Source organism: Macrotis lagotis, chromosome X (genome assembly GCF_037893015.1).
Source record: "Macrotis lagotis isolate mMagLag1 chromosome X, bilby.v1.9.chrom.fasta, whole genome shotgun sequence".
Classification (NCBI taxonomy): Eukaryota; Metazoa; Chordata; class Mammalia; order Peramelemorphia; family Peramelidae; genus Macrotis; species Macrotis lagotis.
Genome location: NC_133666.1, coordinates 21,085,084 through 21,104,580, shown reverse-complemented (window position 1 = coordinate 21,104,580; position 19,497 = coordinate 21,085,084). Strand labels below are relative to the sequence as shown.

General features: G+C 38.3%; 1 protein-coding gene across 6 annotated transcripts in view; it reads left to right on the top strand.

Annotated features, from left to right (window-relative positions):
• TENM1 (teneurin transmembrane protein 1) overlaps window positions 1-19,497 on the top strand; it is a 1,637,812-nt gene that overhangs the window by 1,503,735 nt on the left and 114,580 nt on the right. For all 6 annotated transcript variants that reach the window (XM_074202813.1, XM_074202814.1, XM_074202809.1 and 3 more), the window contains 2 exons: window positions 3,879-3,998; window positions 16,040-16,301. In XM_074202813.1, coding sequence (XP_074058914.1) covers window positions 3,879-3,998; window positions 16,040-16,301 — 382 coding nt within the window. The remainder of the gene's footprint in view (window positions 1-3,878; window positions 3,999-16,039; window positions 16,302-19,497) is intronic.

Sequence of the window (19,497 nt, the reverse complement as noted above, 5' to 3'; positions counted from 1 at the left end):
TTTATCCTCCTTCAGCTTCAGTTTCATTATCCATTTTTTTGCAAGGCAAATGGGGTTAAGTGACTTGCCCAAGGCCACACAGCTAGGTAATTAGGAAGTGTCTGAGGTCACATTTGAACCCAGGTCCTCCTGACTCCAGGGCCAGTGCTCTATCCACTGCGCCACCTAGCTGCCCATCATTATCTATTTTTAAAAAGCTAGAGGGGGTGAATACAAAAGCATCTACCTCAGAGGGTTGTTGTGAGCATCAAACAAGGTGTCAGTTTGTTTGCAAATCTTAAATTACTATATGTGTTAGCTATTATTATCCTGGTCCTTTCTAAGAAGATGTAACAAAGGAAGATAGCCTGGAAAAGCAGGTCATCTTAAGAACCTTCTTTTAAAAATGGAGAATTTGCTTGGTCAGTGGACTCATTAGCCCTATCTGAAATGTCGTGTCAATTAATAATGTTGCAAATAAAAAATAATATTTTAATACCTTTGTTAAATTGATGAAGTCTATATTGACTCTGGATGACTAATGTTGGAAAAAAATTACAAGAAGTACTAGTAATTCAGGGACAAAAGATGCTAAGAGTTTTTCTTGTGAGAAATGGATGACATTGAGTGTGTAAATAATGAGGACAAATGCAGCCAGATCTGGGGAAGCTTAGAACATTTCGAGTCTAATACATTACAAAGACAGTTCAATTTTGATAAATGTAAAATAATGAGTTTTATGAGGCTTTATCACATACTGTAAGTCAGTGGAGCTCCTAAAATATAAAGAATAAAAAAAAGTTGAGTTGAAAGACCAGTACGCATGCATTATTGATGAATGATGAGGGAACTGAATGAGAAGAACAGGTAGACAGTGTCTTGAATAATGATGACTTTGATGAGTCGTTATCACCCAAATCTGTGCACTTCATAAAAGAGAAGGAATATTAAAGAGCAGCAGAGTCAAAAGGCAGGCCTCCTCTGAAAGGGAAAGAGAATGAGCCAAGAGAGAGACTCGACAGAAAAGCCCAGAACACTGACAACTGAGGTTTGTCTGCCTCACAAAATGAAAGTGTATTTCTTTTGCAAACTATGAGAAAATACTGTCAACTAGTGTTCATGAAATAACCCAGATGACTGTGCTTGGTGCATATAAGAGACCATACCAAGATGACTGTGTAAAAATATCACGAGAGTAGTAAATCTAAACATTCTTACTGAAAGAAAATGGAAAGCCCTCTGCTCTCCCCTTCCCACTACCTTGGAGTGGCAAAGTCTCTCTGTTGACTTGAGTTGCTTTTGCATTTTGAGAACTCACCAAGAAAATTCAGAAACATCATAGTCTCAGGAAATCACATCAAACCATTTTCAGATCCTTTGACTTCACTAAGCCAGCAGTTGCTCAGGCCTGCTGGCTCCTTTGGTATAAAACCCCTGGGTTGTACAGTAGTTTTTATCTGCACATACTGTTTTCTTTTTAACCAAGTTCATCAAACTGCTTCTTTTAGATGGCTCTCTGAAACTGACTTTCTGAAAAAGAACCTGACAAAGGCTGTAGGCCAAGGCATTTTCTGTTACTTGTGTACACAAGGGAAGGATTAGACAATAAACACAAAAGGAGTTCTCATAGCCGTGTTCACACATCCATACACACACGTGTGTGTGCGCGCACACACACACACACAAACTCTCTCTCTCTCTCTCTTTCTCTCTCTCTCTCTTTCACTTCTAGTCTTACAGCTGAGTTGATAAGGCTAAAAGTAAATTAGAAATAGTTCAGAGGTAAAATATGAATGATTTGATCCTCTTATAAGATGTACAGGAATAAGATGTAAGTACTAAGAAGTCCAAAGTCCAGAGATTGAGGAAGATGTGGTCAGTAGAAACCACATTGAGACAGGGATATTCTAGAAACAAATAATACTAGTTGAGCCATTGCTTGCCATTGTCCAGCCTTGAGACAGATTTGTTGCAGATCAAAAACTCATTTCCCACCCAGTCTCTTCATGTTAGCAATGCCTAGTCTGCCCACAGACCTTGGCATTGATAGCAAACTCTCTAGAAAGACAACAAAATAAGACATGCCTAGAGTTCTGATTCCATAAAGCTTTTCCTGCTTCCCTAAGTTTCCAGGTCCTCCTCTTCCTTAATTATTTTGTAACCACATATAAATTATATATATACATATATATATATATGTATGTGTATATATATATGTATGTGTATATATATATGTATGTGTATATATATATATGTATGTGTGTATATATATATATATATATATATATATATTTGCATTCCTGTCAAAAACAAACTCCTTGAGGGCAAGCACTGTTTGGCCTCTATCTTTGTATCTACCCCTAGCACTCAGAAGTGCCTGGAACTGTAGGAGGGACTTAATAAAATCTTGTTGGTCAATTGATGGACTCTTGTTGGATATAATATAATAGTATTAAAATAACCCGGTGCACGGAAGAAGCAATCGATGAAATACTATTTGGAAAAGTGAAAGGAAGAAGCAGATGATTAGTGTCATAGCCCTGATTCTACTAACTTAAAGAAAGGAATGAGTAGAAACACTGCAGTACTGCACAGTGATACTAGCTTGCTTTTCTATAACATTTGCAAGTCTATAGCTTGTTGGTGTTTTTGAAAAAGAAGATGTTAATAAATTCAGGGCAGATCCTATTTTAACAACTCCAGGGAGCTGACCGATTTCTTTGCTTGTCCTGGAATATGGTTATATGAAATCTTGTGAGTGCTGAGTACTTTTTGTTAATTTCAACCATCTGATTCTGTGGCTGCTTCAGGTAAAACTCTGTGCTAGCCACTAAATGGGGCTATTAGTATGCAGGAGACATGGCTCTGGCACTCACAGAGCTTAGGGTCTGGTAGTATAGGGGGAAAAGACAGGATCATTAAACAGTATACCTAAAAGAGTGCAGAAATACGTGTGAGGCTTAAGCAAAGTGCTGGGAGAGTTCACAGGAAGCAGAAATCTCTTCTGGCTGGGAAAATTAAGGTAGACTACATGGAGAAGGTGGCATCTCAAATGAACAGGTCTTCAATTAGCAGAGCTATAGGAAGGGGCCTTTTAGGGGCCCTCTAGTGTGAGTGAAGTATAGAATATATTTGATACATGAGATATGTGACAAGAAAGCATCAGAGAAGTCTCAAAAGATAGAAGTAAAATAGATTATGAAAGGCCCTGAATGTCATTCTGCATGACCCTATTTGGGGTTTTCTTGGCAAAGATACTGAAGTGGTTTGTCATTTCCTTCTCCAGATGAGAAAACTGAGACAAACTTGAGTGAAATGACTTGCCCAGGATCACACATCTAGTAAATGTCTGAGGCTGGATTTGAACTCAGGAAGAAGAGTCTTTCTGACTCTAGACCCAGCACTCTATCCACTGCAGTACCCACCTAATCATTAAAAGATTTTGATCAGGAGGGAAAACGTTAGAAAGTTATCTATTATGAAGATTGATCTGACAGGATGGATGGGAGTGGGGGTAAAAACAGAAGAAAGGAGTATTGTAATGAGTTCTGATCCTTCTTAGCTTAAGTCAACCATTTGTTTAATTTTGGATACCCTGCTTTCTTTTTGCTATTGCTTTCTATAAAAAATATTTATCTAAGACCATAGGATAAATAGTAAGCCACAGTATTTCATATCAGTTGTTCAAGGATAAGAAAATGTATAGCAACAAATGTCTCCATGTCAAAAAGTAACCATAGAGAGGGGCACATCTCCAGTACTGTGGTAGGTACAAAGACATGACCCCAGAACTACAGCTATAGTCGCCTATAACAAAAGAAGAATTAGATTGTAGAATTTCACCAGATTTTCCCTAATCCTTGGGCATGCATTCATGTTGGGCTTTTGTCTTGTTGCAGGCGTGCCTGTGTGATTCGAGGCCAGGTTGTGGCTGTGGATGGAACACCTCTAGTTGGGGTGAATGTCAGCTTCCTAGGCCACAGCGATTATGGATATACTATCAGCCGACAAGATGGAAGGTAAGACCCTAGGTTTTCCTCATTATTCCTAATTCATTTGAGCCCAAATACTTCCTTTCCTCCATGACTAAGACTGGAGCTCTGAAGCAGCCAACACTGGAGGCAGTGGACCATGATGAGCAAGGAGAAGGACTTCGAAAAATCTGATTCCATTCATGCCTGTACCTGTGCCATTCACCTTCCTAAGCTATGTTCCCTGGGCAACCCTTCTGCACCTGTGCCTCAGCTTTAAAAAGAGGATAACAGGATTGTTTTGAGGTTCCGAGGAGATATATAATTTAAGGGACTGTCTAAGTTTGAGTGACTGTTAGGAGCTCTTTGCTGGAAAACTTCACCTTAACTGGAGCCCCAAGTAAATAAAGCAAAGAGCATGTTCACTCTTTAGCATATTTTCTCTCCGCCATTCCCTCAGTGTCAACATACCCAGTCAAATTCTTCTCTTAGGTTCAAGATGATGTATTATAAGCAAATTAGCAAGCCTATATTCTTCTTGCTACCTTCTGCACAGCTGTCTGCCCCCAGTACAAAGAGTAGCAGAGTTAGATCTCTGGCAGTAATTAGGCTCTTTCTACATAGCAATTCCCAAACATTTAAAAAGTAAAAATAAAAATTAGTACAATTAAAACTTTGGGGGCGGCTAGATGGCGCAGTGGATAGAGCACTGGCCTTGGAGTCAGGAGAACCTGAGTTCAAATCCAACCTCAGACACTTAATTACCTAGCCATGTGACCTTGGGCAAGCCACTTAACCCCATTGTCTTGCAAAAAGTAAAAAAAAAAAAAAAGATTTTGTTATTGTTAAAGATGGCCCAAAATATTTCCACCAACAATGAAAGATTGCACCATCTTAAAATAGTGAAGACAACTTAATAAGTTTGATTTTAAGGTTTGTTTTGTTTTGTTTTTTCCCAATCTTTGTCTCATGATTTTATAGTAGCTGGTATAGATTAACACATTCCAAAAATGACCAACATCATCCCCAGACTAATCCCCAAGGTCCTTGGGGGCCTGAGCAGGAAGGTCATGTGCCATCATGATTTCAGCATGTTGAAGGATCCAAAACTGCAGACATTTTTATTGGCATTTAAATGGACACAATCCCCAATAAAAACTTGGTCTAAAACATTGGAGTCAATGACCCCATGTAGAGACAGCCTCAAAGCTCTTGCTCATGCTTCTGAGAGCCAAATCCCCAAAGTAGGATGGCTGGGTGGTCACCTTGCAAATTAATCAGTCCTTGGCATGCTCATGTAAATGAGTCTGGCCTAACTCAAAACACTCTGGCTCAAAAAAAAGTCCAAGGAAACATCATTAGCATAATCATCCACAACATCCATTCCAGAGTGATTAAGCCCCTCCTGTGTTCAATGAGAGGCATTGAGGTGGGAAGTTTAGACAAGTTGTAGCCCCCTGCTTTCTGGGAACTCATTCTAGCCCTGGGATAAAATCCCATTGAAGATAATACACAACACTGCATGAGAAGTGAATTAAAGTCACAGAACAAAGCTCCATGGAGGAATCAAGCAAGATAAAGCTTAAGATCAATCCTAAGGCATGAAATCAAGAATACATTGTAGAGGTGTGGTGGGCTGGGACCCATGACTGGCCTATGGCTCTGGAAGAGGAAACCCTACAGAGAAGAAGCAAGATACAAAAAAGTTGGAGTGGAAAGGATAGCTTTCTGTTTTGAGAATGTGTGCTAATAGCTAAAATATGAGGCAGGTAGCATGGTAAATAGAGGATAGGCTATGGAGTCAAGAAGAGCCTTCAATACCTACCATATGTGGACAAATCACATGACCTCTCAGTATTTCCAGGCAACTCTCTAAGACTTTAAGTTATAGTTGAATGGCTAATATATATTTGTGAAGGAAATTTCCATACTGGGAATTCCTACACATAGATGAACTCAGGTTAGCCGTGATTAAACATGGTTATATGGAGATATTCAGGAACCAGTATGGGGAAGGGTATTAGAAACAATTTGGTTGATGACCATCAAAGGCAGAAATTGCTATAAACCATATATACAGAAATGAAGGAGATGAGGTCAGGAAAGAGATTATTATGCCTCTCAGGGTATTAGTGACTTCAGTTACCCAGTATCTCCTGTCAAAAGTAGAACCAGGAAGTGCCTGCCAGGCTCAAACCATCCTCAGGATTCAAACCCTCTAGGGATCATGGTGCTGAAGCACCAATGGCTGCTAATATGCATTGTAGAAGGAATTGCTGAGCTAAAAGTAAGCCCAGCTAGTCTGGTATCACAGTGGATAAACCACTGGTCTTGGAGTCAGGAGAACAGGAGTTCAAATCCAATCTCAAATACAACACTTAATAGTAGTGTAACCCTGGGCAAGTCACTTCACCCTGATTGCCTCACATCCAGGGCCCTTGCCAATCATCCTTGATCCATATCTGGCCACTGGACCTAGATAACTCTGGAAGAGAAAGTGAAACTGGCAACTTAGCACAGCACCCCCCCCTCACTCAAATCCAATTTATGTGTTTGTCATGGCATCACCTCCCTGATATTGTGCTCTTTTTCGAGAACAAAGGTGAAACATCAACAAAAACAGAATAAGTTCTGGATTTGTCTTAAGGATCATTGTATCCTTCAAAAGAATAGAGAAAGCAATGAGTGAACATTCTAGTCTGGAGCTGATTTAAATTCACACGGAACTGGTTGCTGAGGAGGAAATATTGGCTACCTTGGTAGGGAAGTGGCTGTTCCTTCTTAGAATTGTGGGTAATGAGATCTGTGGTAAGAAAACTGAAAATAGTCTGAGAGGTCCCCTAGATTTTGGGAGAACACTGGACTCTGAGAAAGGAGAGGTAAAATATCCCATCACCTAACATTCTGCAAGGGGAATCTTGAAAACTTTGCTTTCAAGAAGAAAATTCTGAAGAAACAGAAGTAATTCTGATGATGATGATAGAAAAGAGGAAACATCAGAGAAACTGATGTTGGCTCATGGAGAACTTACCAACCAATTCAATGCTAAAAGACATGAACAGGGAGGCATTCCAGGAAGTTGGAAGAAAACTATCACATAGGATAGGTTTCCCTCACACTTCATCAAATAAAGGGTGAAGTAAATTCAGGAATAATAGGAGGATATTTGAAAGAAGCTTCCACAAAATAATTCTTATTAGAGAATAACTGACAATAAACTTGCTAACCTTGTGCTACCGTTCCCCTTCCTGCTCTCCTGGCACTCCTCTCTTGACAGTTTGTCAGTTGCATCTCTCTTGGCTGCTATAGTTTCAGGCACAGAATTTTGGGACTAATCCTTTGACACAGTGTCCCTGCTCCCAGGTCTGGTTGAAGTCCATACTCCCCTTAAACATTTACTCCTGGTTCCAATCAGCCAGGAAAAGCCCTAGGTCCACAACAGATTGAAGTTCCTGAATCAAATTAGCATTGAAGCTTAAAGAGAAAAGGGGTCCTTTCAGAAGGATTTGGACCCTAGGCAACAAAATTGAAAAGAAGGGAGGAAACCAGAAGCATAGCATGCTTAAAATTATATTATGTATCTCTCATAAGAAATAATGGACGGGGCAACTAGGTGGTGCAGTAGATAGAGCACCAGCCCTGGAGTCAGGAGTACCTGAGTTCAAATACGGTCTCAGATACTTAATATTTGCCTAGCTGTGTGACCTTGGGCAAGTCACTTAATTCCATTGCTTTGCAAAAAAAAAAGTAAAAAAAAATAGACAGCAGAAGTACAAGGAAAAAGACTCAATTATAAGAACTTTTCAAAGTCCCTCCTACACACATGTACACACACAAACACAGGTCTGGGAGGAACCCGTTCTTCAACCTGTCCTTGATCTGTCTAAGAATCAGCTTAAAAGCTAAAGAAAATCACTGTCAAGGGAATGAAGTCCAGCAGAATGGGAAAGGTAAAAGGAGAGACTTTGCTTATAGTGGTGTATCAAATCTTCACCCTCACACCTTGTGACCTATAACCTCAGGAGTCCAAGAGAACAGCAATAAAAAAGCATCAGAATCTGGGAGAAGGACATTAGCTCTGAGCATTCAAAAGAGAAAGAACTGGTAAAAAAATAAGAAGCCCATTTACAGCAAAGATATGATAGAAAAACCACTGGACTGATTGATAAAGCCAGAAAACCGAAGGAGGAGAAATGAATAAATGTGTTTTTTTTTTAAAAAATTCATTCAACCAGATATTAAAGCACTGGCCCTGGAGTCAGGACACCTGAGTTCAAATTTGACCACAGACTCTTACTAGTTGTGTGATCCTAGGCAAGTCATTTAGACCTGATTACCTCAAAAAAAGAAAGGCATGTCATTGGATCAAGTACCTTGCCACAAAGCAAACTGAGGCAGAACCCCCTGGCAGAGGAGATTATATAAATTATACAGGACCCGTTAAAAAATGCAAAGAGAGTACAATTCTAAGAAACTCTAAAATGATTCAGAAGAGCAAGCAAAGAATTAAGTGACAAAATCAGATGTGACAATAGAAATTTTGAGAGTTAGAAATTAGAATTCTTAAGAAAACAAAATCAACAAATCTAACTTGCCTATGGAATTTGGAACAAAAAACAGAGACAAACTGAATAGCAGTAGATTTTCTGAAAAGGAGAAAAACAAAACTGGAAATGCAAAAAATTCAGAAACAAAAGGGAAAAATAATAGAAATGTTTTTAAAGATTTGAAGGATATGAGAGCTCTATAAAACAAGAATACTGAGTTTGAAAGTAAAATGCATAAAGATTACCTAAGGCTTATAGGTCCTCCTTAAAAAATCATGAAAAGGAAATCTTGAGTATCATACAGAAAATCACATAGAATTTTGGAAGCAAATAGCAAAGTAAAGCTTGGGAAAACACCAAGTACAAATAAAAAGAAACCCCAAGCTTAATTCATGAAGAAACATCAGTCAAACTTGTAACCTTACAACTTCAAGATTTTGCAGACAACAAGAGAAAAGCCCTTTACATTATAAGGAGAAACAATCATAAAGTTTTGGGATTACTATGCTCCTCGATCACTTCTACTATTTTCTGCCCTAGTTAGACCACATCTGCATTATGATGTTCAGTTCTAGGTGTTAGAAAGGGCATTGAGAGCATCCAAAAGAGCATAGTGAGGAAATCAGAATCCATGCCATTATAATCAATTGAAGGAATTTAAGATGTTTATCCTCATGTTTGTCCTGCCTTTTTTTTTTTTTTTAAGTTTTTGCAAGGCGAATGGGGTTAAGTGGCTTGCCCAAGGCCACACTGCTAGGTAATTATTAAGTGTCTGAGGTCGGATTTGAACTCAGGTATGCCTGACTCCAGGGCTGGTGCTCTAGCCACTGTGCCACCTAGCTGCCCCTGTCCTTCATTTTCAAAGAAGGATATGACATGTATGTGAATTGGATTTGAGTTTGGGGGGAGATGCTAAGTCACCAGCCTCATTTTCTCCTCCTGAGCCATTCAGTGGCCAAATATAAATCAGAGTGACTGAAGATGACCTTGGATAGGAGGCAGAGTTAAGTGACTTGCCCAAATTCACACAACACAGCTAGTACCTGTCTGAGTTCACATTTGAACTCGGGTCCTCCTGACTTGAGGGCCAGCTCTCTATCTCATTGTGTGATATTTAGAATATCCATATCTAGCTGCTCTAGATATTTAGACTATTCTTTGTCCTAAAAAAATAAATGACTAGACATGATTGTTGTGATTAAAATTAATCTAATTGTCCAAGAGGGTCAAGGCTAGGAGAAACTGGTTGGAGGAGTTACAAAGGCAGATTATAGCTTGGAAAAAATTTTAGCAGTTTTAACTATCGAAAATGGAAGGAATAACCTCAGGAAATGAGTAGTAGTTCCCTCTATACTAGAAGGGTAGGTCCCCTTTGAGAGAAGATTGACCACTTGTTTGGGAGTATGTTGTGGAGCAGAGTGCCAAAATTACTGCCTGGGCATAGGCAACACTTTCAGATATAACCCAAACCAGATTCAGATATAATTGGAAAATATTTAACAAAACAAATACAAATACAATAAGACATAGATAATGTTAATAAGAGGTTTCCTCAGTCAATATGTGCCTGTAGGGATCTTTGTGTACCTTTGATGACCTCTGTTTTTTGTGGATTTTTTTTTCACTTAATATTTCATGGGGTTTTTTCAAATTACATGTAAAGATAGTTCTCTACATTCATTTTTATAAGAGTTAGAGTTCCAAGTTTTTCTCCTTCCCTTTCCTCCCCCTCCCCAAGATGGCAAGCAATCTGACATAGGTTATATGTGTACAGTTATGTTAAACATATTGACACATGACTCATGTTGTAAAAGAAGATTTAGAACAAAAGGAGAAAACCACAAGAAAGAAAAAAAAAGTGAAAATGTTTTGTTTTGATCTGCGTTCAGACTCCATAGTTCTTTCTCTGGATGTGGGATGAATTTTCTGAATTGTTTTGGCTCACTGTATTGCTGAGAAGGGCTAAGTGACCTCTGTTTCTATTTGAGTTTGATACCAATGTTGTGGAGGATTCTTGTTCAAGTCCAGCTTTTCTGACTGAGGTTCCTTCCAAGCAGAGCTTCTATTAATACTATTACGGATCACATTGATAGATTTTTTTAACCTACTTAAAAAAACAAACTACTTTGCTGAATTTTAGTGTATAAATTTGTTTGAATGTAAATGCTCTTTCTAATTACAAAGGAGTCATCTAGTCATTAACGCAGACCAAGCCTTAGTAGTAGTAGTTAGGCTGGATGTCTCTATGTACTCCAAAGCACTAATTTGATATTTCCTTCCAAATAATCTCTAATTGGGCCTTTCCATTGACTCAGACTGGGCTTTTCCCTCAATTCGTATAAATAATGAGGATTTCCTCAGTAGTTCAGTTGCTAGTGTCTATTATTTTGAACCAACTTCTCCCTTGTTCTGAGCCACATGCTAAGAATTGAGACATTGATATGGGTACAGCCACCTCTTTGAATAGAGTAATAGAGTGCACCTCCTGTAATCCTGGACTTTCTAAGGAGATCTGAAAAATTTTCAGTGTTGTGTTTTTTGAAAAAATTCAATTTTCTTTCATTTCCATTTTCAAATTATCTCCCTTTCTCTGGACCCCTCTTCCACCTATCAAGAAGGCAGGAAATATAGAACCCATTTCAAACATGAAATCATACAAGACAAATTTTCTCATTAGCCATGATCCAAATGGGGGGGAAGGACAAAAAGAAAAAGAAAACCTCAGTTTTTCATTCTGGCATGCAGAAGGCCTCAGTGAAGGGAATGCTACTCAGGGAAGGAACGAAGAGAAGCTTGTTATATTTTGAAATTGTGCTTCCAAAAAGTCCCAGGATTTCTTTTTCTAGATTTACCTAGGACTAAAGGAATAATGATACATTTGTTGTTTTTTTTAAGTGAGATACCAAGTCCATTCGCCTGCAGAATTCCCTGTGGAAATCAGGTATATACAGATGACAGATACTAGGCCCAGTCAGCCTGCTAAATCTCCCCTCTGGCTATAACTTTCCCCTTAGGCTCCAGAAAGGGTGTGCTAAATATAAACAAGACTTTTCCATTGTCATGTTTTGGACATATGATGACAGTGTGACAATAAGCCCAAGTTTATTGGCTTCTCAGATTAAGTACATTTCAGAAGTAAGAAGTCAGGCCTGAGAGGGAAAAAGACAAAGAAAGACCAGAATTAGCCTTTGAAAAGTTTAGATTGTTACCAGGGGCATATGATAGGAAGTGTATTGAAGACTCCCCCCACAAAATTGTGTGTGTGTGTGTGTTTTCTATGAGTTCTCAGAGAGCTCCATTAGTTACCTTCTTTCCAGGGGACAGTAATGATTGCAGTTTAGGTTTAGTCATTTAACCAATTCTGAATCTACTAAATGGTACCCTCACCCTACCCACATGCTTCACAGCTTGGTCCACTGCTCAATCCATGAAATTCATATCTCTGAGATCCAATTTCACTGAACCTTCTTTGGCCATTGACAAAATTTCATACTGGAGCTTCCTAGGTGAAGGATCTTTATTTAAACCAGAGCACAAACATGTCCATTAAGCAGCCAATATTTCTATGAGCTGTTTCCCCAGACTAGCACCTCCAGGCCTCCAAAGGTTAAATTTCCCTCCTGTATATCCTAATTTACCTGACATTGTAATAAAAGGAATGATAAGGAAGCATTCAAGGCTTTCCTAAAAAATGTAGGCCCTAAACAGCCCCAGTGTTCTGTTGGGGGCCACTTCTAACATTACAGGAGCTGTGAAGCATTGCAGAGAGCCTGGTTGCTTTTTTCCCAGTGGCAGAAACCTGCAAGGAACCTACTGCCAGAATCTAGTATTCATTGTCCCTTCTTAGGAACCACCCTTCAGGTTCCGCCTCCTCTTTGTCATTATCTCATGCTTCTGTAGCCTCTTTGCAAGAGTTCACACCTGTTTCTCTTCATAATTTCCTTCCAGATTCTATCCTGAAATGCCTGTAGGCTCTGCAAAGGGCCTTTTGGATGAGAAGCCAGAGAGAATTGGTCAAATGGTTTGCCAAACTCTCAGTCAAACATATTTGCAGAATTTTCCTAAAATACTAGCCTAGTAATCTCTAGTGAAAAGGAAAGTTAAACTGAATTACCTTCAGATCACATGGTACATTTAGTGAGCCCAAGCATTTCCCTGAAACGGAGCGGGGGGGAGGGAAAAACATCTTTTTAACCCTAATAATCTACTAGTAATACCTTAAGACCACAAGTTAAGAACTACCACGGTATCATAGGATCATAGAACAGAACTAGAACTGGTCCCAGAAACTATCTAGTTCCAATTTTACAGATGCGGGAACTAAAGTCCAAGGATGACAGATCCAACATCACACAAGGCACCAAATGTTAAAAGCCAATTTTTTTCTCAGTTTCCCTGTCTCTGGAGCTAGTGCTCTTTCTACTATGCCGCCTAAGTTGAGGGTTACCCAGAGGACAGTAGAGAGGTGCATATTGGGCGTGAACATTATCAGTGGAGAATTTTGTAACCAAAGGTACATTAAGGATGTCAGACAGAAATGCAACTAGAAAAGAAGGTGGGTCAGTCATGTGGCAAGAGGCACCAATAACCACTGGCAAATCTATGTGTCTTGGTGCATCTATGCAATATCAAGAGATTCAGGGAGATGTTTCTAACTTCTAGTTAGGTAGGTCCACTGTGGAAGGGCATGTGGACAAACTATGCAAAATGAAGGACATGAAGGGATTCAGTAAACATAAAAAGGAATATCTGCCTCAGTGAGATTAAAGTTTTAACAGTGCTTTTGAGACTCTGGAGTCATAAAAACTTGACTTTGACTTTGAAAGACACACTCTAGATTGAACAAATAGTTCAAGATGGCCTTTAAATGGTTTTCCATATTTGGACAATTGTTCTGGCCAGTTGCAGGTTTATACACATAGCTCTGAATAAGTCTGTTAGTATACAATGTAGTTTAGGCCTTTTTATTTAGTCAGCTCTTAACTATCCATGCTGATGAAAGGGCATTTGTGGTTGTGTGGAAAATGCTCAAGACTGAGCATTCAGAAAACATTTCTTCTTTGCTCTGATCATGGTTAGCAGGCATTTGAGGTTTCAAAAAACATCTAATTATTAGTCATTTAATCAGCAAGCAGTTTTATAGATCATCTCCAACAGGAGGTCATTAAGAAATAACTACAGACTCATTTCAATATACTGTATAAAAATTATTCCTTGACTTTGGTAGCCCCTACTTTCAAATGATCAAAATAAAAATCTTTTCATGAACATTCTTCATCACTGTATCCCTAGGCCAGGGTAAATAGATTGTTTTGTTTTCAGGCCTTAGGAGTGCTAATAGCTTGTCCAAGAGCAGAGAGCTAAATCAGTGGTGAAACATAGTCTAGAATATTTTACAAAACTTCTGAGTCTGAAGGGAAATGTTCTTCTCACTATTCCTAGCCTCATCTTAGGTTGCTAATATAGCTCCAAGTTTTGTTTGTTCTCTATTCCTCATTTCCTCTCCTTATTTTAGTTATATCTTTCTTAGATTGCTACTGAAAATGTAAAAGTCCCCCACTAGAACATTACAATGCTTGACTAAAAGAAACACCAAGAAAAATCTAATATTAGCTTTTCTCTTTATATTTGAAAGATTTCTCCTTCAAAGTATGATCTGTAAGCCTATAATAAATGCCATATGGAAAAATTGGTATTATATCCATAACTAAGTCTGATTCCTTCACGAGGATTTTCATCATCAATGTCTTTTATAGAAATTTTTTTTAAAATGAAAGATATTGCTTCAGTCTCTTTCTTCCATAAATGCTGCCATGTATCATATGACATGTACTACTATAACTGTACTAATTATAATGATGCATTTGTGTTGTGTTCTGTACTTTGGAAAATAATTTCATATCTATACTTCAAAGCCATGAACACAAGAACATAAATAAAACCGATAATCTAATGTTAACTAGTGTCAATGAACCAAAGTTGAAGTCTACACTATGTTCACAACCCAAAACAAAATAAATCTTTTACCCTTATTCAGTTAGACCATGAGGATAAATTGGACCTGAGTGAACATTGGGAGAAATGGTATTGTTTAGTAGTTAATTATTCGCATAGGTGGATCAGTGATAGAATGTAAATAAAAAGCAAGAGAGTATCAAATATATTATATATGTCTTTTTATAGTAGAATTGCCTTGCCATGGAGGCCTTGTTTGATCTCAAGTTAAATGTTAACTTATTGTAAAATGACAAAACAAATGGGAACAGCCAACCTTGGAGGGGTCGTGGGAAAACAGGCACAAGAACATGCTATTGGTGAAATATAGCTATTTTGGATGATAATTTGAAACTTCCTAAGAAAAATGACTAAACTGTCCATACCCTTTGACTTCCATAATCATTTAAACTAAGATATCAAGGTCTTATATAGCAGAATTTTCATAGCAGACCATTTTGTGTTAGCAAAGACCTGGAAACCAATGAGTAATGAGTATCTTCCCCAACAATTTGGGAAATTGTTGGATAAGTTGGTATATAGACATAGATATAGATATAGATATAGATATAGATATAGATATAGGTATAGGTATAGGTATAGATGATATAGGTATAGATGATATAGATATAGATATAGATATAGATATAGATATAGATATAGATATAGATAGATTTATATGGAATATGAATGGATTGGAATAATATTGTGCAGTAAGCAATAAAGGATACAAGGAATTCAGGGAAGCATTGGAAGATTTGTATGAACTCATGCAGATGGAAATCAGCAGAATCAGAAAACAATTATAGCCAATATTTTCAGCAATGTAAATGAAAAGTCACAAAAGCGAACCTGAAATCTAAGTAATGGAAACACCAATGGAGGTCCCAGAACAGATAATGAAGTATATTCCTACCTCACAGCAGAAAGGCGAGGAGTTCTAGGGTCAGAATGTTGTGTACTTGTTTAGATTGGTTGTTTGTGCTTGACTGTTTTTCTCCATCACAAGGAAGAGAGTTCATTTCTTGGGAGAAAGGGCAAGAGTGTATTTCCAAAAGTGACTGTGATGAAGAAACAAAAGGCATCCGAAAAAGTTTTTAAAAACAGTGTTAGCTTGCTTCCTCAAGAGTACAGAGTACCTAATAGTGAGGCAAGGCAGTCAAGAGGCCTAATAGGAAGAACTCATAATTGGAAAAAAAAATGTATCTACTAATTATTCAAAAGAGGGTGGGGGGGATCTATATCTATATCTATATATATATATATATATATATATATATATATATATATATATATATATATATATAAAATCAAGAAACGAGGGGCAACTGGGTGGCACAGTGAATTGAGAAACAGCCCTGGAGTCAGGATGACTTGAGTTCAGATCTGGACTCAGACACTTAATATTTACTTAGCTCAACTCCATTGCCTTGCAGAAATAAAAAAAAAAACTCAAGAAGTGAATTATGAGGATTTTAGAACTACTCTTTGTATCAAAAAAATTACATTTGATTATGTTGACAGTTTTTTTACATTTTCCTTTTTTAGCTTTGATCTTGTGGCCATTGGAGGAATTTCAGTCACACTGATCTTTGATCGATCACCATTCTTGTCTGAGAAAAGGACCCTCTGGTTGCCTTGGAACCAATTTATAGTAGTGGAGAAAGTGATCATGCAGAGAGCTACTGCACCTTCTCCATCCTGTGACATCTCTGGTTTGATGAGCCCAAACCCAATTGTGCTCCCTTCTCCTCTCACATCATTTGGAGGGTCCTGCCCTGAGAGGGGGACTGTTGTTCCAGAACTCCAGGTAGGTGAATTCCCTTGTGAGTTACAAAAACCATGTTGGATTGACAGTGGTGATAAGGGATGGGGGGGGGGGCAAGGCGGGGAAGCTGTGACTTTTACCTGTGTCCCAGTTAAATAGTGTTCTCTCTTTCTTATATATATGAAAATGATGTTTTAGCCTGTGCCTCAAGTAATTAATGGTGTGCATCCTGAAAACAGAGAGTAAAGGCACAGTTATCAAGCTTCTATTCATGGAGTAGAGAAAAGCTAACTGACCTACATGGGAAGCATTAACCTGACCAACACCATTATCTTACTCCCTGAACTAACCAGATATAGATCTGTAATAATACAGCCTGGTTACAGTGAGATAAATATGTCTGTGGTGATATAGTTGAGGAAGCTAGATGGTGCCATAGTACATAAAGTATTGGCTTAGAACCAGGAAGACTCATCTGAGTTCAAATTTGGCCTCAGACGTTCCCTAGTTGTGTGACCCTGAGTAAATCACCTCACCGTGTTTGGCTCAGTTTCATCATCTGTAAAATGGGTTGGAGAAAGAGATGGCAAGCCACTCCAGTATCTCTGCCAAGAAAACTCCAAATGGGTTCACAGTCGAACACGACTGAAATGACACAACGACAACAACAATAATATAGATTATGGTCATGGCCCATTTGTGGCCCTGATACAGAAATTCAACTCAGAGTCTGTTTCTCCACTATCTTTCTAGTATTCAAAAGATATGGCACAAAAACTAACCTAACAATCAATGATCTGTTTTTTTCAGACTCTTGTGGATTTTAACGCCTACTTGACTTTTTGAGTCTTTTTTCCTTACTGTTATTGAAACTAGAGGATTTAGAAAAAACAATCCTCAAATTGCCAGTTAATTCTCAAAATAAAACAAAACTGACACAGTTCTTGTCCTCACATAACAAACATTCTGTTGAAACTTCAATTAATAAATCTTCATTAAGTGCCAACCATGGGGTAGGCACTGATATGAGTTCTGGGAACACAAAAAGAAGCAAGATGTTCCTCAAGGAGTTTACAATCTAATGAAAGACATAGCATGCAAACAAACATCTACAAAGCAAGATATAATAGGAAGTGATTCATGAAGTGAAGATAAAAGAATTAAGCAGGTATAGGTCAGTCTTCCAATAATAGATGGAATTTTAGTTGGGACTTAAAAGAAGCCAGACAGCTCAGTAGGGCTGAGAAGAGTATGGAGAACATTCCAGGCCTGAGGGATAGCCAGAGAAAGTGCATTACTCTGTTGGACAGAGAATCCCTTCTGCTGATTGGAGAAGACTGGTTCCAGTAGATTTTCCATCCAGATTAACAGCTCTACCTACTGTTTAGCAGGGTTCAGACATCATAAACTAAAGCATGGCCCAGTGGAATCAGGCCACATATTTCTGTCCGTGGTTTTCTGATTGCTTTCTTTTGGAAACCAGGGAGGAAAGTGCAAGATACCATTTTAGAACTGTATTGATTATAGCTTCAACTCCTTTATAGATAGTATCATGAAATTTAGGTCTTATTTCAATAGAAGACTTGTTCAGTTAGCCCTAGGATAGCATGTTGATATTGGAGAGTGTTCTGCATGCTCTTGTTCACCACCAATCTACTGCTACCATCTGAGAGGGATCAAATAACTGTTTAATGAGCAGGAAGGACAGATGGGTAGTCAGCAGGCCCGAGAAGGGAATACCAAACCTAGGGAACAACAGAATGACCAGGAATTCCCTGGCAAGAGGAGGTGTCATCTGTTGGACCTCCAAGCCCTGGCAAGCAAATGATGCTTCTCTAATAATGTGCCGTCTGTGTGGGCTGCTTTGAAATGGAAGGAAAAGAGGAACAAGTTGTTCAAGCAATTTGTGAAAAAGAGAACTGAAATAAACACACTGACCGTCCTTGCCCTAAATCAGATGGTTCGTCACCAGGAGCTATTTCTCTGACATTTTTTGGAAAATGGACATCAGGGTACATAGGATTTGACCTTAGTACCCAATTTCCTTCTTCACTCTTCCCTTCCTCCCATCCCCGATCGATAAACCAAGAAGTAAATGTCCAATCTGAAAAGACTCATTTAGTATTCTAACACAGCATCCAAGGGTTAAGACCCAGTTTGCAAAGACGTTATTTGCTTTCCACAGGAACCATTTTTATAGCAACGTATTCCCAGAATTTGGTACTTCCAAGTACAGTGAGATGTGTGCATAAAATTTCATGAAAAATTTGACCTTCACAGCCATTCCAAAGGAAGACAGGCTTCCCAGCAGCCCTGAAGATGAATTGTAGGGTGGCTTTAATCCTTGTTAGAAGATATCACTGGATGGGCTTGCTTCCCAGGTCTTTTCTGTTAGAAATCTCAGCTTGAATAAAGGTTACAGAAATAGTTTTGCAATCCATGTCATAGAGCCTAAGAAGAAGTATGTGTGTGTGTGTATGTGTAAGAGAGAGAGTTCTTAATGGGTTAATGGGTCCCAGAACATAGAGGTTCTCCACATCTTCCATATATGAGCTTTTCTTTTCTTTTTTTTAAGTATTTTATTTATTTAGTTTTTCCAACTACATGTAAAGATAATTTTCAATTATCATTTTTGTAAGGTTTTGAGTTTCACAGTTTCCCCCCCTTTCCCCTGACAGAAAGCAATCTAATTTAGTTATATGTATAACATTATTTTAAACATATTAATCATGTTATGAAAGAAGAATCAAATTGAAAAGGGAAAGAAAACATTAGACAGAAAAATAGCGTAATACCTAGGATAACTTTTAAAACCTGAGAATAGTAAGCTTTGGTCTGTATTTAAACTCCATAGTTCCTTCTCTGGATATAGATGATATTTTAAAATTATCTTTGATTGTTTGACTACCGAAATGAACAAGTCCACCAATAGCTGATCATCACCTACTGTTGCTGCTAGTGTGTACCATATTCCTCTGGTTCTGCTCCATGTGACCTTTTCTAATTCCTACCAAGCAGTTGTGGGAAAGATGCTTGTAAAACAGACACCTGAAAAACAGGTGAGAGAAGATTCCATATCTGACCCCAAGTAAAGAGATAATGTCAAAATACCTTGTATCACCAGAATTCTTGGTCAGTTAATCAACAAGCATGTATTAAGAACCTACTGTCCGCCAAGCCCTTTGTTAGTTGCTGAGTATAAAAAAATACCGAAGCTTGCAATATCCTTTAGTACAGG